At 40.8% G+C, this 24,275-nt stretch overlaps 3 protein-coding genes across 5 annotated transcripts in view; 2 read left to right on the top strand and 1 right to left on the bottom strand.

The window, feature by feature from the left end:
• Positions 1–602: 602 nt before the first annotated feature.
• LOC110047763 (methylenetetrahydrofolate reductase (NADPH)-like) lies at positions 603–8,963 on the top strand. 2 transcript variants are annotated; one of them, XM_020753511.2, is made up of 9 exons: positions 603–764; positions 2,386–2,859; positions 3,230–3,343; positions 3,714–3,907; positions 4,458–5,030; positions 5,288–5,470; positions 6,278–6,376; positions 6,488–6,610; positions 7,225–8,963. In XM_020753511.2, exons 2-9 carry the CDS (start codon positions 2,406–2,408, stop codon positions 7,441–7,443), a joined length of 1,959 nt encoding a protein of 652 aa, XP_020609170.1. In that variant the 5' UTR covers positions 603–764; positions 2,386–2,405; the 3' UTR covers positions 7,444–8,963. The 2 variants fall into 2 exon arrangements, with proteins under 2 accessions (XP_020609170.1, XP_020609171.1); XM_020753512.2 differs by lacking the exon at positions 603–764 and adding an exon at positions 808–1,969.
• A 1,040-nt stretch (positions 8,964–10,003) lies between these two features.
• LOC110060720 (uncharacterized) overlaps positions 10,004–24,275 on the top strand; it is a 38,313-nt gene continuing 24,041 nt past the window's right edge. For both annotated transcript variants that reach the window (XM_089282323.1, XM_089282322.1), the window contains exons 1-4: positions 10,004–10,214; positions 17,724–17,950; positions 22,132–22,335; positions 23,120–23,308. In XM_089282323.1, coding sequence (XP_089138449.1) covers positions 17,753–17,950; positions 22,132–22,335; positions 23,120–23,308 — 591 coding nt within the window. In that variant the 5' untranslated portion in view covers positions 10,004–10,214; positions 17,724–17,752. The remainder of the gene's footprint in view (positions 10,215–17,723; positions 17,951–22,131; positions 22,336–23,119; positions 23,309–24,275) is intronic.
• On the bottom strand, positions 14,656–15,338 carry LOC149116407 (protein CFDP2-like). The gene is made up of 2 exons (XM_089279721.1): positions 15,195–15,338; positions 14,656–15,108 (listed from the first exon to the last, which is right to left on the bottom strand). Exons 1-2 carry the CDS (start codon positions 15,336–15,338, stop codon positions 14,656–14,658), a joined length of 597 nt encoding a protein of 198 aa, XP_089135847.1.

Raw genomic sequence — 24,275 nt, 5'->3', positions numbered from 1 at the left:
CCCCGGCCAAGATCAGCAATTACGGAAGTCTTTCGCGTGCTTTCGTGTGAATATAAACACAATGATGTCTCATGTCATGATCAACGAGGGGATAATGGATTTCAACACGATGAGTGACGATTTGTAGTGATATTTTCAGGCACCAGCTGTGCAGTCTCCGACCCGGGATTCCAACTAATAAGAAAAAAGTCAGGAAAGAAGGCAAAACACCAAAATGTAGAAAGACAGGAGCCTCTCTGCAAGCTAGTCTAAAGTGTTAAGTTTGCTCGCGTCAGGTATCGTTTGGCGAAAATGAATGGCTCAGCTCCGGAGATCTAACTCACAAAATTCCCAGCAAGAATCTTTTTCGTTGTCGAAATTTTTTTCCCTGCGTAATATTCAGCCAACATGTGATCGGAAGTAGCAGCCTTTCTATTACTGCGAAGCCATTGTTTCCTTGCAGAGTGCAAACTGCAGGGAATGCCGTGAACTGCCCTGGGAATGTAAAATCTTACTCCGCCGGAATATTACAGAGAACATGATTGGTGGTTGAATCTTCCTTTGGGTTTTCACTTAGCTTATTTGGGTTATAAACCGGGCGCTGATTGGTCAAATGCACGTGGTCATGGCATGAACCGTGGACTATTTCGAAAGGGCTAGCCAAATATGGCGGATGGAAAACCACATAGGATAAAAGGGTCCGTCACTGTGAAAATTTTCGACATTTAAATCTCCCGTTGCAGTCTTATCACATAAAAAAATACGAAATTATTTGCAAGTCAAAGGTGAGGCACTTACTTATCCTAATGTTACGCTAAATTTCACGCGAAATTGTGGTCATCGACGTTTAAACTCGTCAGACTCGTCAAACCAGTCCGAGTAATGGCCGGCAGTCGAAGAAACAAGTATTTTGCTCACGTGTATGTTTTAGTCTGAGCGAGGTCTTGCATGCTGTGCACTGATCGTGAATTCGATGTGAGATTTATTACTCCGTGTAACCCATGAAGAAGGGGAGTTCGTGGATTTTTGCAGACTATATTTATTCAGACGGTCTGGAGCTTTCGTTAGAATACTTCATGTTATGCAAATGAGCTTCCTGCGGCTGTCGGAAATCGTGTGACCAGGGAAAACCCAGATGAAAGCGTTGTTTGAAAGCTCTCAAGGCCGGTATCTCAGATCAACGCTTACTGATGAGGCATCGCTAAAGCCAAAACAATCGCAAGTCCTCTAAGATGATGGTGATAATTTCAGCTTATCTTTGGCTGAACATGCCTCGAGATCTCTCAGTTAGAAATTAGACTTCCCCGGCAGCGAGGCCGGAATGGACATCAAAGCAGTCATAATTTAGCTTACATTTCAGTAGATCAATGCCAAAAAAAATCTTCTGCATAAATATAGGTGTGTTAGGAAGTCGTCTTAGCTTTCTGTTCCCTGAAAAGAAAACGTCAAAATAATCTGCGAAGTTCTGATTTTCACTTGTGTTCATTCACCGATCACTTAAGCTTACATGGTACTTGATTTTGATCACGCTCGTTGACTTTTAGATTTAATGAAAGAATGTGAGGGTAAAGAATGTGATATTTTAACTCTAAGATTGTGTTTTTCTCTGTCATTAAAGAAGGGGAACAAAGACCAACCAATGTGCTTCAGAAGTTGCCTTTGAACAAACTCCTTTGCTGAGTTTATTAGTTAATTTCTAACTGAAAATGCTAATGACAACTTTTCTACTGTGAGCGTGTTAATTGATTGTATTTATTGGAATCCTTCTTTTAATAAGATTCTGCAGATCTTTTGATAGCTTGTGCACAAACTGGGACATAAATTTCTGCTTTAAAAAAATCCCTCAGAAGGTACACAAAATAATGGGTTTTAACACAGAAAGAAACTTGGGTTTAAAGTGATGGAAATGTGATGCAAGAATTCTTAATTGTGACGCAAGCTGGATCGCTCTCTGGACCGGCACACCGGTCTCAAGATATGATTTTAAGATGTAAGTTACCCATATTATGTTCTTCATGCAGAAGTTGGAAGTTTTCTCTTCCTCTTGAATGTGTACATACAAACAAATGCCTTGCTTGTCACATTGAAATATTTTTATGGTGTTATCTGAGTCGCTTGTCATGCATACTATTTTAGTATGCATGATCGAGGTTCAGAAGAGCTTCATAGATCCAGAGGCATGATTTCATAACTTGCAATAACATCTGATTTGGCTTTTAACTCACTCGAAAATAAACATAATAGTTACATAATTAAATGCTTACTTTATTTGAGGAGGTCTCCTCCTAATTAGTTCATGATTTTCAAGTTACTTGAAAGTTGTGATCTTAATTTAAAGTTAAGATTGCTGGCAATACAGGGATCAGCAATGTGTATACTGGACTAACCTAAGCAATCTTCTCATAGTCTGACTGCCAACGTAAACAATGGGATTTGGTCGTCAAGATACTGCCCCGGCTATGGAGTTGCTTCAATGTGTGAATGGCGACCGGGCTTCAAAGTCGAACACACCATCAGTTCCCTCGTCACCTTTGACACTGATTGAAAAAATCAACCAGAAGATTGCCTCAGGTGAAAAATTCTTCAGCTTAGAATTTTTTCCTCCAAGAACACCTAATGGAGCAGTAAACTTGATTGCTAAGTTTGACAGGATATCTGTAGGATGTCCTTTGTTTTGCGATGTGACGTGGCATCCCGCTGGAGACCCTGGCGGTGATAAAGAGACAAGCTCTATGACTATCGCGAGTGCAGCTGTCAACTACTGCGGCATTGACACCATGTTGCATATCTCTTGCGCAAATACTGTTAAAGCCACTGTGACCAAGCACTTGATGAAAGCCAAGTCCTTAGGAATCAGGAATATTCTTGCTCTCCGTGGTGGTATGTTTCGCGAACTTTCTACTTATATCGTACAACTGTACTTCAAAATAATTTTCAAATCAGAGAAAGCTGCAAATAATAGTTTTCTAAGGTGTGAAAAACAAAGAAGTACATGTAATATAAACTGAAAACAAACAAGCTCCCTGAAGGATGGATTTGACTGAGAAGTTTTATGTACATTAATTTTGGTGCTGAATAGTGAATTTCAAACAAGGACATAGCTCTGTTCAAGCACTATATGTATCTTAGTTAGTAACAAAATTATATTGGAGGACTCTTCATTTGAATGGTGAAAGTTTCAAATGAAGAATGCTGTATGAGATTGTTTAGTTACTGTACAAACTATAACCTGTTGCTTTTTCTTTTTCAGACCCCCCAAATGGTGAAGAGTGGCAGGCGCTTGACGATGGTTTAGCTTATGGCACAGACATGGTTAAACACATTCGTCAAGAGTTTGGGGACTGTTTTACTGTCTGTGTTGCCGGTAAGGACAAAATGATAGTATTTTTAACAAACATGCAATGTATACATGTAGCTCCAGAAAATTTCAATACCTCCCCCACAGAAGAAATTTTACTTGTAAGACTCACCTCCACCCACTCTGGAAATTCTGATTAAGCATCATTCATTTCTTTTTTTTTTGGACTTCCTGAACACCCCCTCAGGAAATTCTAATCCTTCTGTTAGGGGGAGTATGGATATTGTTTGGAACTGGACAGTGCCAATGTAATGGGTTTCTCATTTGGAATATCTTCATCAGAAACCAATGGAACTCTTAAGCTCAAGTCACCAGTGCACTAACCCAACATTTTTTAAAGTAACCACCTCACAATTGATGATTGTTGTTCCTGTAGGTTACCCTAACGGTCATCCAGACTGCCCCAGTTACGAGGAAGATCTTCAGCATTTGAAAGAGAAAGTGGATGCAGGAGCAGATTTCATTATTACGCAGCTGTTCTTTGAAAACAAGACATTCTTTAAGTTCCTACAAGATTGTCGAGACATTGGTATCACCATCCCAATCATTCCTGGAATTATGCCAATTCAGGTAAAAGATTTCTTTTCAGTTTAATAGTAATAATATTTATTGTACTGAGGTGCACCATTCCATTGCTTCTATATATATATAGAAGACCTTCATCAGACCTTAGACCTTCATCAGTTACCTGGTAACTGATGAAGGTCTAAGACCGAAACGTTTTTCTATTACATTTTTAACTTTTTAACTTTTTTTACTGTCAGAAGTTGTCCGTCCTTGCTTTATCAAACGTTTTTAAATTCATTTTTGCGGTGAGGCTTGGACTGTGAATCTTCATTGATCCTCCTGACGCAGTGGCATTCTTTGTTGGCTTGAGGCATTTCATAACCGTTATATATATATATATATTATATACTAGAATGTGTTTAGTCTTAAGCATGCTTTAAGTTAAAATTGTTTTCAACATGCTGCACTTGTGCAGTGCTGTAGCTGTGTAGATTTTGTAATCTTAACAATCATTTTGTCTATGATGTATAAAGTTATTTACTAGTTATAACAATGTGCTGTTTTTGTTTTGTTATGTTTAATTTTGATTCCTGCTACAAACTTATTTCTTTAGGGTTACGCTTCACTGCGTCACCTTGTGAAGCTTTCGAGATTAGAAGTTCCCCAGTGGATTGTTGATGCCATTGAACCAATCAAAGATGACGATGAGGCCATACGTAAATATGGCGTACAGCTTGGAATTGAAATGGCTCGAGAACTCTTAGCACATGATCAAGTTCCTGGATTGCATTTTTACACCCTGAATCGAGAAGTTGCCACCAAAGAAATTCTCACAGCTTTGGGATTGTGGTGCCAGGATCCAGCTGCCAGTAGACCATTGCCATGGAAACCATCGGCAAACAAAAAAAGGGTCTGTGAGGATGTGCGGCCCATCTTCTGGGCTTCTCGACCCAAGAGTTACTTGTACCGCACCTCAGACTGGGACGAGTTCCCTAATGGCCGATGGGGAAACTCGTCGTCACCATCCTTTGGCGAATTGGAGGACCATCACTTGTTTTATTTGAGAAGCAGGAGCAAGAAAGATGACTTGCTGAAAATGTGGGGTGAAGAACTGCGAAGTGTGGAAGATGTGTTTGAGGTGTTCAAGTGTTACATCTCAGGAGAGGAAAACAGATATGGAGTGAAGGTAAGCAATGGTCGAGATTCAGTATCACAGAACCATGTAGCAGTGGGCCTTTTGCAACCACATTTGTCATATGACCTTTCAGCAAACATAAAACCAAACAACATGTAATTTGGAGAAATATTTTTAAGAGAAATACTACATGTATAGAAAGGGTAGTAGACAGTCTCTCACTTGCAGTTTACTGACCTGAAATTTTTACACTCAGATGGTTAATTTTCTTTTGTTGTTCTTCCTCGATGCTTTTATCATCTCTGTAGGTTAAGTCTCTGCCATGGAATGACGATACAGTTGCTCCAGAAACAGCACTGATCAAAGAAAAGCTAGAATTCTTAAACAGCAAGGGAATTTTGACAATCAACAGTCAACCTCATGTGAATGCCGCTCCATCAAGTGACCCTCTGGTTGGCTGGGGAGGAAGTGGAGGTTACATCTATCAGAAGGTAAGTTTGTTGTTTGCTTTGTTATTGGTTGAGTAATCAGCACTTTACCGCCTTTTAAATTGAGCTTCTGCGGTACATGTAATATAGATCTGAGGTCATTGAAAACCATTCATTTGCAAATTGTATATGATGCAAAGCAAGGTGAAATCTTGATTTTCTTTTACATGCCAACCAGAAACTTTGAAAATTTAATTGAAACAAGTACAAATTGTACCAAAATTTCCCGGGAAAGTTTCCAGAAAATCCGGAAATTGTTGAATTTCCAAACAGCGTACCATTCAACCATAGTCAAATAGAATGGAATTCCTGGTAAGAAGTTTCTGAAAATCTCAGTTCATGTATACCTTGCAAGGTTGTCCTCTTTTCCTGAAATTCCAGAAAATGCTGTTCTATTCAGTGCTGGAAATTTCTGAAATTGAGAACTGGAATTTTTGGTAGGAAGGAAAGCTGCCTATCTTGAGCACATTCCTTTGGAACGAACCTGATCAGCATTTATAATGCAAGATCACCTGGGTCATTGTGGATCAAAGGAACTGAGGAATCCTTGCCCAGAGTCATTTCATCGGGTCCTTCTATGAACCATGACCCAAATTATCATAAATCCTGATTTTCGTGATATGGATTATTCAACACACTCACTGTTTGGGCTTTTCCATTTTCATCATCAAATTCCAATTTGGTCAGGACAGAGGACCAGCCAAGGCTGATGTGGCATCCTCTTTAAATATTGTTGTAATTCATTTATTTATTTTTATTTTATTTTATCCTGAACGTGTGCATTTACTCAATGTCTCTGTTACATTCCAGGCATATCTGGAGTTCTTCACCTGCAAAGAAGTTGTTGATGCCTTACTGGAAGTTTTAAAGGAGTATCCGCAGGTCAACTATCATGTCGTAAACTGTGAGGTGAGTTGGATCAGCACGAGTCCCTGTAGCATGTGCATTGATTTGAGAAATGGATAATTTTTGTTGTTTAACAAATAGACGTTCATTCATGTGCCTCCGTGTATGTTCCAGGGCTCAGTTAATGTGACCAATGCAGATACGCTTTCCCCTATCGCTGTCACATGGGGAGTATTTCCTGGAAAAGAGATTGCTCAACCAACAGTTGTTGATCCAATCAGCTTTGATTCGTGGAAAGTGAGTATGAGCTGAAAATAGTAATGTTGCTGTTTGTTCTGTGTAGGTCATTGCATGCCATTAACGACCAACCGATGGATAGACTAAATGATTGCCTGCATGACTGACTGTCTGACTGACTGTCTGACTGACTGACTGACTGACTGACTGATGGATGAGCAGATGGAAGGACAGATGGATGGCCACATTGACTGACTGACTGTCTGTCTGATTCCTTGACTGTCTGACAGACTATTTGTCTATATAACTGACTGTCTGACTGGTCAAATTCCTTTCCTATAAATTTGTCTGACAGAGTAACTGACTGACTGACTGACTGACCGATCAACCGACTGATTGACTGACAGACAAAGCAAGAGCAAAAGGAATTTACGCAATAGTAATAAACAAATGATTTTCCTTTCTTTTTCTTGCTGTGTCGTCAAAAGAAAAATTAAACATTATTCTCTGTTTCTATGAAACTGTATAATTGATAGAACTCAAAAAAGCTTTAGTAACATGCATGTGCATGTACAGTTTGTGTTTCCATGGCATTTCTTGTTCCCCCAAACAAACACAGGAATTTTTTTTTTACTCAAATACCGTTATTGACTACTTGCATTGTTTTTTTCAAGGACGAGGCATTTGACCTTTGGCAGCAAAGGTGGGGCAAACTCTACCTTGAAGGCTCGCCATCAAAACTTGTCATTGATGACATTTGTAAGAACTACTATCTTGTCAACTTAGTAGACAATGACTTTGTCAAAGGAAACTGCTTGTGGGAAACACTCGAGAAAACGGTGCATCTAAGAGAAAGGACATCACAGAGTGAACCTGCAGAAGTGATTCAGTAAAGAAGAAGGAATTAACTGGAAATAGCAGTTTCATTAGGAATGCGGATTTGTGTGTGTGATTGCTTTTTACAAGCACAACAGCTTTGTGAATGACATTTTGGTCTGTGTGGCTTCCATTCTTGATTGTTTATGGATGTGGACGTCTAGAAAAATGTAAAATGAATTTGAGGAAAACTGAAGAGTGACAGCTTACAAACACTACACCAATCGCAGAAAGTGGATCTAAAACCTCTGAGCTATACTCTACTTGCCAGTGCAAGTGTGAAATTGTCACTGTAACCAAGTTACTGAATGAGAGAATCTTAAGGTATGGTGAAGTAGTTTTTAAATGCCCAGCTGTAAGTTATAATCAAGGCATTTATTTAGACTTAACCACCTTGCAATTAAATACAAGTTATTTTATAACCAGTTGAAGTACATCAATTGTAACAATTTTGTACCAACTACATAAATAGAAGGACATTTTATAGAAAAATTATAACTGATTTTTATCACTAAGGCCGATTTTCTATTTGCAAAAAAATTCTTGTTGGATATTTACTTGCATGTAAGTGTATTTATTCGGTGCTGTCTTTGGGGAACATATTATCAGAATTGAGTAATATAATCATTACTGTTGTGCAGTTTATAGAGAGTGCAATAATTTTCTTGCCAGATGTACAGAATACAAGTGTAAGTGTAAGTGTCAATATTAACACCTTAATTGAAAGGGCATTATATATTCAGGCAAACTATTTTGGAGATTTTTTCCTTTTAATTTGAGTCAATCTTTTGACAAAATAAGTTTTTCTTTTTATGCTCAATGAGCGGGAAAGATTTCAGGCTGTTCAATTTTTAGTTCTTGATTGAGCATTCATCTGTGCAGTAAAAAGCAAAGAATCGCCCAATATGGTGTGGCCTCCTTGGGCTCATCGCACAATTTTGGAAGATTGCGTGACGAGCGCCAAGAACATCTAAATATAGTGTGGCCTAGCTAGAAACACGCATGTCACTCCATGGCTTGTTACTGAGTTATCTTCAATCCAATTTCTCCCTAACAAATTTATATGGAGTCAGCTTGTGGTTGATGAGAATTAAGAGAATGATCATGAAAGAGGAAAAACATTCCTCCTTGCAACAAATTTGTTGCCTTTCACCAGAAAGGAAAATTGAAAAGTTGAACTACCAAGTTTAAACTTGTTCTAGGATTTTGGTCAACAGTGGAAGAATTGTATTCCCTTAATGATAATTTTCTTAATTCATGTCACCTATTTGTTACACAATGTTATGAGACTGTAAGGAGACATTAGATGTTGAAAACTGGCTAAAATGGCATCTCAAAAGTAGTTTTTACGACAGCTTATATCCAGTAGAAATTTTTATGAATCTGCAATGTATTTAATTGAAACAAATCAATATTGTTGAACCTTAAGTTAACTTCAAGTACATTATTAAGAGTAAATTTGGGAATTATAAAAACTGATTGTCAGGGAAAATAAACTACCATGAATAAAAACCATTCACTGTGACTGATGTCAAAATGTTAGCATGTAATTTATGACCTCCACTTCACATTTCCTTCCTTGAAACTAGGATTCGACAGTGTGGGCATTGGTTTGCTTTTGCTCACAGTCCAAGGCTAGGTTTTTCAAAGCCCGATTAAGCTAATCCAGGATTAGCGAGAAATTTGATTAAGGTTAGTGAGTTTTCGGTGGGGTTTTCTGTTTATATTATTTGTCCCTTCTGCTTTAAATGTAAATAATCTCGAACTACACAAAACAGAGGCAGTGAAAAACATTTTTATACAAGAAAAATTAATGTCGGTTAACTTTTGATCTTCCTGGGGCCCGTTTCTCCAAGGTCCCGAAAAGTTTTTGCACCCGAAAAGCCGTAGCAAAATCACAAACCTACACAGCTGAATTATTCATATGTTCCAATGGCGGATCCAGGCCTTGAGCGAAAGCGGGGGAGGGGAGGGGGGGCGGTTGTTTTGCTTACCCTGCAGGCTTTTCTTCCTTCTGTGATTTCTTTTCTTTTTCTTACCCAAAGTAAGGGAGGGGGGCCTCCCCTAGATCCGCCAGTGTATTCTTAATACGAACAGAGGTTCTCTTGATACAAGAACTTTCAGGTGTATACACCTCTCTGTCTTTACAGTGTAAACACCGGTTAACTAAAAATGGCTTTTAGGGCCCGAAAAGATTCCGGGGCTTTCTAGAAACGGGCCCCTGGGCCGGGATCAACGCTAACCGAAGTAGTAATATTTTTTGTATACATAAGACTGTTTTTCACTGCTTTTGTTTTGTGTAGTTTGAGATTATTCAAACTCAAAGTGAAGGACAAACAGTGTAAACAGAAAACCTCACCGAAGAGTTACAAAGCTCAAAATTCTCGTTAATCCAGGGTTAGAATAACCAGACTTTGAACAACCCGGCCCTGGGGCCCGTTCTTCGAAGATCCCGAAAAGTTTTCGCACCCGGGAAGCCTAAGGAAAATCTCAAACCTTATGATTACAGCGCTGTGTTATTCATATGGGAAATTATATGATCAATCATATACTCATATATTTGTACTGATTTATCCTCACAAAGAGTTCCCAGAATTCTTTGCAATCGAAACATCAACTCAAGACGATCCCGGAAGTAGTTCATTGTTTACTCCTGGATCTTCTGGATGATTTCAGCTCTGAATCTATATATTGTCGTTGAATTATTTTAAGCAAGTTATGAACTGTAATTGAAAACATTTTCTTTTGTATATGGTGGCTATATCTACGATCAGTGGTCGGCAGAGCGGTAAGACGTACATGTATTTGATGTATTGTAATGATGCACGGAAGTTCAATCCAGATTTCTCGTCTCATGATCATCGTGTATATACGTTGTTTCAACTTAATTTAACTGTGCTGAACTTATGCTGTTAAGTTATGTCTATTCTAGGAAAGTGTGCATTGCAACAGTAGATGTGGACGTTGTCGTCATTTGACTACAGCTACCAGAATTCCTTTCGTTTTTCTTTATTATTTAAATTTTGAAGTCGGACCAGGGGCCCGTTTCTCGAAAGCCCCGGAAACTTTTCGGGTCCGTTAAGTCATTTTTAGTTTATCTGTATCTAAAAGCGGGGTAGTGTATACGCCTGAAACGTCTTGTATGTAGAGAACCTCTGTTCATATTAAGAATACGTGAATAAAACAGCTCTGTAATCGTAAGGTTTGAGGTTTTGCTATGGCTTTTCGGGCCCGAAAAGCCATAGCAAAATCTCAAACCTTACGATTACAGAGCTGTTTTATTCACATATTCTTAATATGAACAGAGGTTCCCTTCATACAAGAAGTTTCAGGCGTATACGCCTCTCCGTTTTTAGATACAGATGAACTAAAAATGACTCAACGGGCCCGAAAAGTTTCCGGGGCTTTCGAGAAATGGGCCCCAGTGGGGTTTAATTAAACAATTGCTCTAATTGGCACAAGAAACAGAAAAAGTGAAGGATTCTGGTGGTTGTAGTGAAATGATGCCATCATGCAAATCGCCTATTCACTTAAAGTTGTACTAAATGCCTCCGACCTAGATCAGGCAACCTACTATGGAGGTATATCTATGACAAAATTCAATACTCAGTAATTAATATCAAATCATCCAAATTGTACATGCATCAATCCAAAGCTGAATGGCAACTAGCCGATGCTACAAATGGTCATTACACCAAGAGGCATCTGGCTAAAGGGCATCTGAAGCTAAAAGGCATCACGCTAAAAGGCATCACACTGAAAGGCATCACTCGAAAAGGCATCACGCTTAAATGCATCACACGAAAAGGCATCACGCTGAAGGGCATCACACGGAAAGGCATCATGCTTAAATGCATAACGCGAAAAGGCATGACATTTAAATGCATCATGTGAAAAGGCATCACACTGAAGGGCATCACACGGAAAGGCATCATGCTTAAATGCATAACGCGAAAAGGCATGACATTTAAATGCATCACGTGAAAAGGCATCACACTGAAGGGCATCATGCAAAAAGGCATGATCACAATTAAAGGTATCACGCAAAAAGGCATCAAGTGAAAAGGCATCACCCTTAAAGGCATCACACGAAAAGGCATTACCCAGAAAGGCACTGTTACAAAAATTATATGGAATCCGGGGCTAACTCTTCTTACTCGTGTCTTGTAAGATAACAGCCTTCTCAGAGTTTTTGACCAAGACATTCCGTATTTGCCTCCTCACGAGGTCTTAATTCAGTACAGGAGGCATGCCTTGAGAGAGTTCATACAGCAAATGAGCAATGGAATGGAAAATGATTGCATTTCTTTCCAATTGGTGAGATCAGCGAGTATTTTTTAAGATGGTGGACAAGCACTGGGCGTTCTTTGTATGACATTGGCGATAGTTACAAGAACCTGAACGTGAATTCACTACTGCAGCTACACCTCTCCTTTATTATGGTGCGAGAGGGAGATTACGTGTAGAGAGACAAGCAGAAGCGTTAGGCCTTTTTGTGTGATGCCTGTTTGCTTGATGCCTTTTCACTTGATACCTTTTAGTAAGTGTAGTACCTTTCGCGTGATACCTTTTTGCGTTTAGCCTACAGTACAGGCAGATTAGCGGGCTCTAGTGCGATACACGGGCGTGTGCGAAGTGCGAGAACGAGCGCGAAATGTGTGGATTTTTCTCACCTCGCACTTTGCGCTCCTTTTTGCACTTTGCGCGCGCTCGTGTATCACACTAGAGCCTGCTAATCCGCCTGTACTGCAGGCTAGTTTGCGTGATGCCTTTCTGCGTGCTGCCTTTTCGCATGATGCCTTTTCGCATGATGCCTTTTAGCATGATGCCTTCTTGCATGATGCCTTTTCGTATGATGCCTTTAGGTGTAATGCCTTTCAACATGGTGCCCTTTAGCATGATGTCTTTTAGCGTGATGCCTTTAAGCATGGTGCCTTTTAGCGCAATGCCTTTTAGCATGATGCCTTTTAGCGTGATGCCTGTTTGCGTAATGACCATTTGTAGAATCGGCTAGTTGCCGTTCGGGTTTTGATTGATGCATGTACAATTTGGATAATTTGATATCAATTACTGAGTACTGAATTTTATCATAGATATACCTCCATAATCTACAGACATCAGTAACTGCAACCGAAACCCGTTCGCCGATTCCCATGGTTATGAATTAAAAGAAGTGTATGGATGAAAACTTCTTGATAAAGTATAACTTCAATTATTCCAGCGATAAAGTTGCTTTCTGTGTGTTTTCTTTTTATCCCGTTACGATATTCATTACGTAATCAATCATCGGTCACTTACTTACTTAGGCCCATCACTCCAAGTGGAGATATAGGCCATCGACAACCCCTCGCCAGCTAACTCAAACTTGGGCTTTTCATTCAGCTTCTTTCCAGTTGTATCCTATCAGCTTCAGTTTCGCATCAGTGTCCTGTCACCAGCTGTTTCTGGGGCATCCCCTCTTTCCCTTCGTTAGGGGATTCCACCTCAGAGCTTGCCGGGTGATGTTGTTTGGTGCTTTCTGCAGGGTGTGACCAATCCAGCCCCATTTCCTTCTCAAAATCTGTTCACCTACCAGTTGTTGTTCCCATCGCTGCCAAAGCTCCTCATTGCAAATTTTCTCAGGCCACCAAATGTTAAAGATGCATCTCAGGCAACCATTTATGAAAGTCTGGATCTTCTGGAGTGCCTTTCTTGTCTGCCTCCAAGTCTCTGATCAGATCCATAGAGGAGAACTGATTTTACATTGGCATTTAAAGATGTGTAGCTTTGTTTGTGTCCTGATTTCTTTAGACATCCAGATGTTTCTGAGCATGTTAAATGCTGCCCTCGCCTTACCAATTCTTGTCTACATCTGTACCTCCTTGTTTGTCTATAACACTGCCAAGGTATGTGAAAGAGTCTACCTCCTCTAATCGCTCTCCTTCCACTGTGACTGGGTTTTCATTGATGGTGTTGATCCTCATGACCATTGATTTACCCCTATTGATCTTCAGTCCTGTTCTTTTTTGATGCTGCTGCCAGTCCATCGGTCTTGCTTTGCATCTGTTTATAGTTATGTGAAAGAAGGGCCAGATCATCAGCAAAGTCTAAGTCCTCCAGCTGTGACCAAAGGGTCCACTGAATTCCATTCTTTGTTCCCCTGGGTGGTCCTCAAAATCCAGTCTATAACAAGAAGAAACATAAAAGGTGATAGCAAGCATCCTTGTCAAATGCCAGTTGTGACATTGAAGCAATCTGAAAGCTGGCCTCTGTGCACCACTCTGCATGACATTCCCTCATAAGATTGCTGAATGATTGTAATGATCTTTTCAGGGATACCATAGTGTTTCATAAGTTTCCACAGTGTGTCTCTGTCCACACTGTGAATGGCCTTTTCATAGTCAATAAAGTTGATGTAGAGAGATGAGTTCCATTCCAACGATTGCTCCACTATGATGCGAAGTGTGGCAATTTGATCAGTGCATGACCTGTCCTTTCTAAAACCTGCCTGCTGGTACCATAGTTGATTGTCTACTGCAGCCTTCATTCTATCCAAAAGAATTCTGTTTAGGACTTTACCTGGTATTGATAGAAGTGTGATACCCCTATAGTTACTGCAGACTCTCAAATCTCCTTTCTTCGGTAGTTTGATGAGGAGTCCCTCCTTCCAGTCCCTTGGAATCTCTTCCTCCTGCCAAATGGTCTCAAATAGTCTGTAGAGAGCTTCAGTGGAGGTGCCAATGCCTACCTTTAAGGCTTCTAGATCTGCAGGAATGTCATCTGGCCCAGCTGCTGCCCTACCATTCTTCAAAGACTGGATTGCCTCTCTTATCCCTTGTCTTGTTGGTTTACCACAATTAATGGGCAGCTCTGTCTCTGCTGGTGGTATATCTGGGGGGTCTTCTGGGGCAGGTCTGTTCAGGAGTTCACTGAGGTGCTCCACCCATCTCTTTAGCTGTTCCTCTGCTGTTGTCAATGTTTTTCCTTCCTTGTCTTTGATTGGCTTGTCTGTTAATTGGTATCGTGCTGAGATCTTCTTAGTAGTGTTGTAAAGCTCCTTCATGTTCCCTTGTGCTGCTGCTTCCTCTGCGTGCTTGGCCAGGTTGTCTAGATGGCTCCTCTTGTCTCTTTTTATACTCCTCCTCACCTCTTTGTAGGCCCCTTGTGTACTGCTGCTGTGCTTCTGCCTTACTTGCTCCTGTTCTACAAGTGTTCAATATGGCCTTCTTCTTCTGTCTCTCTTGTATCTTTCATAGAGTTTCAGCTGACATCCAGTCCTTAAGTTGGGCCCTATTCCTATCAATTGTCTCTTCGCATGTCTCAGTCCACATCTTCTTTGTCTGCTTCCATTTTTCCTCAGGCTGAATGTTTTTATCATTATAAAGCTGCTGCAACACCTGGTACCTATTGGCGAGGTTGATCTTAAACTTGTCTGCTGTCTCCTTGTCACTCAATAGGTCCATATTATACCTTGTTCTAGTGGCATTAGTGGGTGGTTTGCAGCGCTTCAGGTGTAGCTTGAGTGTTGCCAAAACCATATGATAGTCTGATGCAGCATCAGCTCCTCTTTTTACTCTCACATCCTGTAGAGACCGCCTGAACTTCCGACATATACACACATGGTCGATCTGATTTTCTGTCACATGATCAGGTGATGTCCATGTTGCTTGATCATGAATGCGCCTATGTTCGAACACACTGCCCTAATAACCAGACTGTTTTGTGCACAGAAATCTGCAAACAGTTCTCCATTTTCATTCATCCTTCCAAGCCCATGTAGGCCCATAACCTGCTCATATCCTGTGTTGACATCTCCTTTCTTTGCATTAAGATCTCCCATGAGTAAGGTAATGTCCTTATTGCTTTTTCTGTTGACTACCCTCTGCAGTTGGTCATAGAATTCTTCCTTCTTATCATCCAAAGCATCATTCATAGGGGCATAGCACTGTACAACAGTAATATTGATGTTCTTCTTTTTTGTGGTGAAACTGGCTGTGATAATCTGTGGACTGACTGCTTCCCAGCTGATGAGCGCTCGTTGTGCTTCCTTGGAAAGCACAATGGCCACTCCCTCTGTGTGTGGTGCGCATTCATCCTTGTGTCCCGAATATAATATTGTCTGACCTGAAAGTAATTGTAGCTGTCCTGACTGCTTCCACCACGTCTCCCATAGTCCTAGCAGCAATATTCTTTAGTTCTCCATTTCCCGTGCCACCTATGCTGCTTTCCCTGCTTGAAACATGGTCCTGACGTTCCAGGTGGCTATATTAGTAATCCTCTTGGGGGATAGAAGGGGAGTCGCCTTTCCAGCTTCCTGACAGCTTTCCCTGCCCTGCATCCAAGGATGTCAAAGGGCTCCTCCTCTCCCAAGTCTTGCTGCCTTGAAGTTGTTGTCAATGTTTGCATGACAACTGTTTTTATAGATATAGGGTTGTCAGCCCTATGCCAACCTCTTTACCTCGAGGAGAGGTGATCCTCTTTGTCAAGCCTCTACCCATTGACCTGTCCAGCATGGGAGACCCTACCAGGAGCCTAAGGTCCAGCTGGCATAGCTCCCCGGGTCACAAAGGCACCCAAGCCCCCCCACCTCGACAAGGTAGGATACATGAGGGAGAAAATCATCGTTCATGCAAGTGTAATAATCAAATCATGTGTTACAACTGAGTATGACCCGCATTTTCAAAACCTGATTCCATTTCCACAATCTGTCTGTAACTAATAACTTTCTTCTAGTTTTAACCATGTTTGATTGCATCTGCACAAACTGGCTGATGATGGGCAAAACAAGACAAGCAACTGAATTAGGTTTTGTAAACACGTCAGTTTACTGAAGGCTCTAAAATCGGCTTTGAGCCAGAGTTAAAGAAATTGATTTTGTCCTGAGACAGTCAGTGGACTTGGTCTCATGTAGCTAGGTTTGATACTATTTTCAGTTGACTGGTACATGTACTTACAAAACTAGTGCGCCACGTCGATGAGCAACTGAGCTCCGCATCATGAAAACTAGGTGAGATGATAACAATACACATCTCGGAGACACTATATCGTAATCCACCATATTATTCTAAAACACCTTCCTAGACTCGATTACCCGTGTTCTTTCCCGATAACTATATCCAATATTAGCTCTAGTGCGCATAAGTCTAGAATATTTGCTATTCATTGCAACTGAGAAAAAGACAATGCCGCTCACTTTGTTCTGGTCAGTGCTAATGAAGACATATCCTTTTTGCTGAAGTTTGCATTTCAGACCTGACTGGGCTTATACCCTGAGGGGGGTTCTTCCAGGAAAGTTGGGTGAGAGTGTGCAGCCCACTTCCCAAAACCCTTACCCTATTTATGACCAAAATCTGTGTTTTTTGCGACCCTATTAATGACCTGACCAAAAATTTGATAGGCTACTTGTGACCGTTGCAGCTGACACAGTTGCTCCAAACATAAGTTATGGAGGGCTTTTGTTGACAGTCATATTGATAATGATGAAAAAGTAGCTTCTTTGAAGAAACATACCCAATTCAAGACTAGAGTGCTAAAACCATACCCTATTTACAACCAAAATGGCCAAACCAATACTCTATTTATGACTGAAGAGGTTGAAAAACCCTACCCTTTGGGGCCGCACATACCTATATAGTCCATATAAGGGAGTACCCCCCCCCCCCACCCCCCGCTGGGCTTATACTGCTTATACTTGGAATCAGTTTTTGTATGTAACAATACTATCCTGTCAATTACCAGAAGAAATCAATAATCTGTGAACTCCGAAAGATGAAAGATATGTACGATGTGAAATGCTGGAAAGTAACTGAATGCAAACAATGTGTACAAATCGACCGAAGGTGAATTGTAATGTGAAGACTTTTTGAAAAATTCATTATTGTTCTGTGTTTCAAATAGTGTAAGGGAATGATATATCCTAAACACTTTCAGTGCAAATGTAAAACATACTCTGCTTGTTAGCGATGCAGAATCCTTTTTGTAAAGGAGAGAAATTTAATACCTCTAACAAGAACATAATTTAGATTATGAACGTCGCTCAGCTGCCGACATGCTATCCTCTTCAGAAGTTCTTCCTCTAGCAATGCATGGTTTTCATTTAATACTTGACTACAAATGAAACTCGTTATACGAACTTAAGAAAAGTTCTTGTTTTAAATTATTGTTGCAGTCATTTCAATGTTATTTTAAGAAACATATCATATACTATAAATTTAAGTAAAAACATTCTGGCATACATATCATCATATAAGTTATATCATGTCATATAAATTTAAGTAAAAACATTCTGGCATGTTTTTGTGCTATAATCTCGTAACAGGTAGTGGTACATAGACAACCACAGAGACAATGCAGAGTGAATTTGTGCCGGTTCCAAAGGATTTCATAGGTCATGTCATCGGCAAGGGCGGATATATCATACAAGACATAAGGAAGAGGTCTGGGGCACAAGTTTGGTCACCAAGCTATAGTGAAGAGGAAGGGTTTACGGTCAGCGGGAATGCAGAGCAGATAGCATGTGCAAAGAGGCTTATTCTGGAAAAAGTGGTAAGTAAAAAAAATAATGTCTTCGTAAGCACGCCATAAGCTGTCATGAAGTTATTCTTTCCAATGTACCTTATTTCAGTAGTAAGCGGCTTCATACGTGAAATTATCTCCCTTTGTTATATTAATAAAGCATAACATAACATAAAACCTTTATTTTGACACGATAAGAGTGAAAGCCAAAGCTTGTGGGGTTAAGTGGCCCATATATTGATAGTCCGGTGACTGGGCAAGATTAATTAAATCGTATATTATTACCTGTTCGGGATTGCCGGAAAAAAGAAAATTATCTTCTTTATGTCATGATATAAGTCCTTCATGATCATGCACACGCTTTTTTAGTGTTTCCAAGTTCATGGTTTATACCTTTGTACGTTTCTTCAAGCTGGTGTATATGACTTATTGACCAAGCATGAGATAAAAATAGCAGAATATCGACTAAGGTCGTCAGTTTTGCTTTCTTGTGTGTTGTGTGAGACCAAAAAAGAACAAGGCCAACTTCCACTCATCTTGACCCAACAGGCCTGGTCCATGTATATCCAAAATTGTTTCCTCGTGCATTTAATGATCACAGGTCAGTTGCCCGAAGTGGTGATTAAGAAAAACAAAGAAACTGCCCATGCCTTCCAAAAGGTGACTAAGGGAGAAAGCAAAATAAAATTTAAACGCAAAGAGCTTCGAGACACATGTGTATGCCCAAGTTTGCAACAGTTAGTGAAAAGCAATGTCATAACCAAGGTATTAATAAAGCCATAAAGTTTCCAGACTACGCATTAAACATGTACGTGGTCCGTAAGAGTGCAAATTAGTATTAGTTCGCAAGTTTCCTAGAAAACACTGTCATATCGTTTATGGTTCATACCATTTTCTTGACGACGTATCTTCGTTTAGGTATATTTCTTGTACTAAAAAACGGCCATATTGATGAGGACGGATATTCTCTTTCCTCATAAGGTCAAGCCAAGCTGGTTGTTGAAAAGTGGTAGTAAGGTTGGATTGAATGACGAAAACTATCCTCCTTAAACAAATTGAACGCTAAGGATGGCTGACTGTTAGGATCGAGAAACGCCGGTCAACGCCGGCGAACAAATCGATCATATTTTGCCCAAAAATACCCTTAGGTGACCTAATTCTAAAAATCATATTTAAAGGTTCCAGCGAATTTTAGTTTTTAGAAATTCCGAAAATTAGAAAGCGCGGTCAAAGTGCGCTTTTTCGTGTAATAAAATTACCGAAATAAGGAGTGAGGGCGAAGCACTACTTAAAGTCTTAAAATAAATTCAACTGACTTCAAATTTCACAAAACTTTGGAACGACTATTCTAATTCACTTTTCGTTTTAAGCTAATCTCAGATATGTCGATATAGTGGTTCTCTGAACCATTTAAAAACGCCTCTGAAGCGTGTTAAAAATGGCGGCAAAGTAGAGGTCATGTTTGACAGCATAAAAGTGAATCTGGTGCCTCACTTTCTCATTATTTTTTTACAGCCTTAAACGGACAGTATTAAACATTTACCATTGTAAGTTTCATGCTCGAACTCGCAACGCTTTCCTCTGAGAAATTCGAAAATCTACGTAATATACTCAGCTCAAATGACACATGATATATTCGCGAACTGAGGGTTCAACGTAACAACTTTAATTTATAATTGGCTCGATTAAAAAAAGCTAAAATTAATCTAAATCCCGTCTATTTGTAGCTTAGACCTTTGGAAAGATCATCTTGCCTGTGATCACCAGTGTGATGTATAGAAAGTCGAATTTCAAGCTCGGAATTCCGCTAGGAAGTATCATCAGCTGAAATTCGCGAGCGCTTATGCAAATCAATTGACAAGTTAGCGCCAAACATTTCAAACGCAAATTTCCTTAATCTTAGCCTTCTTAACATCTCGCACAATTACGGAATAAACTAAATACCGTGTAAGTCTAAAGCAGTTCACAAAAGAGGTTTGAACTACCTGAAGTTACCTACGAACAAGAACTCGTGGGAACTATTCATCGTTTTATGCCTTACTTGAGCGGTTCGTCGTGTTGATCGGTATGTGAAATGCTTGACGATGTACTATGACAGTGTACTTCTAGCTAAAATCTAGCAGATGCTCAAAAGAGTAGCGTTAGAGCGTGGATAAACCTTTCCAACAAATACCCCCCTCGATAAATAATCGTGTACGGAAAACACATGCCAAAATTGTTGATAGGGTCCAAAAGTACTTACGAGTGACCACGAGTGACCACGAATGACCACGAATGACCACGAGTGACCGCGGGTGAGATTACGTCAAAAAATGTCAGTGATGTTATCATGACGTCATTAAGAAGTCATTGTGAAGTCATTTCATCAAATAATGACCTGACCAGTGACCAAACTGAGGCTGTTACCAGTGTGGAAATCAAAGTTGAGAGCGCTGCCTGTGCGTTCACAATTCGATTTTTCTCCTTTACAAATATTGGCTGTTGACGAAGCATGAAAGAACAGAAGGTCAACAGCCAATATCTGTAAAGGAGAAAAATCGAATTGTGAACGCACGCGATTGTAAGAAAATCCGAGCGATTTTATTAAACGAGGTGGGGCTCAAAACTTCACTCGCGGACTTTGCCTGTTTTGTTTGATTTTGATTTTCCACCCAGTTTTGTAGGTTACCAAAAGGCCGTATTTTCTGGCTAGAATGGTTTATCTGTTAATTCGATGAAACAAAGCATGCAAAGCCCGCGCACAGCTTTGAGCGTCGCTTGATTTAGTTAAATTGGGCGAATTTTTCTCCACTTTCACAAATAAAAAAGCAGCCAATATTTGAAAAGGAAAAAAATCGAATTGTAAAGTACGGCCACCACTCTAATCTTTGATTTAGCCTCCGTTTGGTGGTAAGAAGTTCACTTCTAGTAACCCACGAATAGTGATTAGGCACTGTGCGGTAGCAGCACACCCTTTGCACTGCGCAACTATTCGCCAATTGAAAGATTAGTTTCTTGCATGTCAGAAAGTGGCCAGCAATGCAAAATTTAAATTAACTCCTTTTTTGTCCAAAATTTTTGACTGCTTTTAATATGTGCGTTTCGGAAACGCATATGATTAGACTTAACAGATAAAAATAGATGGCGACCTGGACCCCTGATAGTGAGACAAATTACGGTGCCAACGAAGTTGATCATGTCTTAACACATCTAATTCACTGTTACCTTTGGGAAAATGGTTAAAATGGAAAGAAAAAAAAGATTGCAATTTGTCGGCTTAACTGTTTTCGGAAGGTTAAGAAAAACGCTGCCGTCATAATTAATCAACTGATGACTAATTGCAACAAAGTAAGGTTGCTGCAATTAGTCAGCGTCTTTTCTGGAATCTTTTACTTCTGTTAACGGCTGTAACGACCGAAATGTAAAAGGAACGAGGACATTTGAGAAACGATCCTCCTCCTCCTCTTCCCTCCTCCTCCTCATCCCCCTCATCCTCCTCCTCCTCCCTCCTCCTCCTCCTCCTCCTCCTCCTCCCTCCTCCTCCTCCTCTCCCTCCCTCCTCCTCCTCCTCCTCATCCCCCTCCTCCTCCTCCTCTCCGTCCCTCCTCCTCCCCCTCCCTCCTCCTCCCTCCTCCTCCTCCTCCCCCTCCTCCCCCTCCTCCTCCTCCTCCTCCTCCTCTTCCTCCTCCCTCCTCCTCCTCATCCTCCTTATCCTCCTCCCCCTCCCTCCTCCTCCTCCCTCCTCCTCATCCCCCTCCTCCTCCCTCCTCCCCCTCCTCCCCCTCCCTCCTCCTCCTCCCTCCTCCTCCTCTCCCTCCCTCCTCCTCCTCTCCCTCCCTCCTCCTCCTCCCCCTCCCTCCTCCTCCCTCCCCCTCCTCCTCCTCTTCCTCCTCCCTCCTCCTCCTCATCCTCCTTATCCCCCTCCCCCTCCCTCCTCCTCCTCCCTCCTCCTCCTCCCTCCTCCTCATCCCCCTCCTCCTCCCTCCTCCTCCTCCTCCCCCTCCCTCCTCCTCCCTCCTCCTCCTCCCCTCCCTCCTCCTCCTCCCTCCTCCTCCCTCCTCCCCCTCCCTCCTCCTCCCCTCCCTCCTCCTCCTCCCTCCTCCTCCCCCTCCCTCCTCCTCCTCCTCCCCCTCCCTCCTCCTCCTCCTCCCCCTCCCTCCTCCTCCTCCTCCCCCTCCCTCCTCCTCCTCCTCCTTCTCCTCTATTGTTGACCGTACACTGTTTCTCTTCAGGAGGAGAAAAAAAGAAGGATCTGGGAACCTGTAGAGATTCCAGATGGATACAGGGGTATAATAATTGGAAAAGGTGGAGCTTATCTCCGTGAGATAAGCAAGCAGACAGGAGCAGAAGTAACCCGTAAACATGGGGAAGTGCATATCATCAGTGGAACAGAAGAACAAAGGGAACATGTAAAAGTATTCGTTGCAATGAAAGTGGTGGGTAGATCTAAAAAAGTTATTTTTGACACCTCAGTTTTACAGATATCACAACTTCAGTCCCGACAAGTTTGAGTGATATGCAAAATCCATTGTCCTCTTATTAGTGATCGTGGTTTCATCATGCTATTTAATTGTTATCCATTAACTTCTGAACATTTTGCTTGCTTTTCTATAAATAAAATTTGACCAGGGACCGCAAAACTGATAACGAAATGCCCAGTTGACGCATAAGTGTTGCAGCTTAAAAACATAACTTGTCGAAGCGATACCTGCTCTTTGGTTGACTTTGAATTATTGTTGCAAGCAGTATTATCAAATGCAATTACACATCGTGCTATCACCTGGGCTTCTCCCTCCACTTGGTTTGGAGAAATTTCTTTTGTGTGTTTCATTTCAGTTTGCACTAAGCGCAATCACCAGGGTTTTAGTTCACCCATAATCCTTTTCCCCAGAGGGGGTAACGTTGGTGACGTTACTGAGTGGCAAGCTTGCAGATTCGTATGTTCTCATATATTGAGCTAAACATGTAAGAACAGGAGGATGGTTGGAAAGAGAGTTTTAGTAAAGATGAGATTAATAATTCAAGCAGGATTGTACAACGCGGTTTGACCAAACCATAATCAGCATCATCGTAACTTTATTATTGTGTAAATTAGTCTAGCTTGCTACATTACACTAGTTATGAAACCTATTACACCTAAATATGAAACCTATCCCAGGTTTCATTTCCTTATCCGGCCTTCAGGATCGATAAGACCCTGACATAAGTATCTAATTGCAGGCTTATGCAAGACTTCGCCGTGTAGAAGACGAATTTAACAACGTCAAAGTTTATTGCTTCATTGATGACTGCAATCTTCCCGAGAACTACAGACTTAAGCTGGAGAAAGTGCAAGAAGAAGATCGCGTGGTATTACCAGGGTCGCAGACGCAATACAGGCTGAAACCGACCGAGGAATTTGAACCGCAGGTCAGCAATCAAGAATATGACATATTAAAATAATGAAATAATAAATGTGCTAATCTATGATTTTGAAGTAAATAATCCCGTGATTGAATTTTAAATTGATTGAATTGGTTTTGGGCTGAAACCGTGGAAAGCAATGCAAAGGTGAATTACAGAGAGAAGTAGTTTACAATAGATGATATGTTAGGTCACTGTGTGTCGATAATCAAACTTATTAATCGGACGATTGGGTTCGATTGAGTTCGGCAATCGACAAAAATCTAATCGAAAACTTTATACGAGAGTTCGACTGCGTTCGTCTCATTAAGATTCTGAAAAGTCTCTCTCAGCATGCAAGAACAACATAGAATCAAGTGAAATGAACAATAAAACGTCAATCAGTAATTTGACTGTAACATTATGCATTACTGCTGTTTCTTCCCATAAAGTCTTTGTGGCAAACTTTAAGCTGATTCAAAAGGATAACTTTTTGTTGTTGTTGTTGACGCCAATAGACTATTTTACAGTTGTCTGCTCAGTGACCTGGCCTTTGGATGGCAGCGAGGCTGGAGTTGCCCTTGTTTTGATACACACCTCACTGCTTTTGTCATGTAAAACAAGTTGTTCTGATGCTAACTAGGTGCATTTACATGACAAAAGCAGTGAGATCTGTATCAAAACAAGGTCAACTTCAGCCTCGCTGCCATCCAAGGCCAGGTCACTGAGCAGACAACTGTGAAATGGTCTATTTGTAGGGAACAATCTGGTCTTGGATAACGGAGTATGACAAGCTAGAGGAAGGAGACATTCAGAAAAACACGCACACGTTTTCCATAAATAACTCCCTATTTAATTGAATGTATTTAAACTTCGACCAATTTTGTAAGAGTTCAATTGTGTTGTGTTTGATTGCCGAACTCAATCAAACCCAATCGCTCGATTAAGTTCCAATTGCGTTCAATTAAGTTCATTTAATCGAAAGTTCGTTCAA

The sequence above is a fragment of the Orbicella faveolata genome, unplaced genomic scaffold (genome assembly GCF_042242905.1).
Source record: "Orbicella faveolata isolate gen_17 unplaced genomic scaffold, um_ofav_v1 contig_12, whole genome shotgun sequence".
NCBI lineage: Eukaryota > Metazoa > Cnidaria > Anthozoa > Scleractinia > Merulinidae > Orbicella > Orbicella faveolata.
Note: the sequence above shows the minus strand (reverse complement) of the source record. Positions and strands in the feature narration are given on the sequence as shown.

What these genes read in the sequence shown, in the direction of transcription:
- LOC149116407 (XM_089279721.1), bottom strand. Translation starts at nt 15,338, where the DNA reads ATGAATGATGCTTTGGATGATAAGAAGGAAGAATTCTATGACCAACTG. An exon ending in TCAACACAGGATATGAGCAG is followed by an intron (nt 15,109 to 15,194) that starts GTTATGGGCCTA and finishes TCTGGTTATTAG; the next exon opens with GGCAGTGTGTTCGAACATAG.
- LOC110047763 (XM_020753511.2), top strand. Translation starts at nt 2,406, where the DNA reads ATGGGATTTGGTCGTCAAGATACTGCCCCGGCTATGGAGTTGCTTCAA. An exon ending in GAGGTTACATCTATCAGAAG is followed by an intron (nt 5,471 to 6,277) that starts GTAAGTTTGTTG and finishes GTTACATTCCAG; the next exon opens with GCATATCTGGAGTTCTTCAC. An exon ending in TCAGCTTTGATTCGTGGAAA is followed by an intron (nt 6,611 to 7,224) that starts GTGAGTATGAGC and finishes GTTTTTTTCAAG; the next exon opens with GACGAGGCATTTGACCTTTG.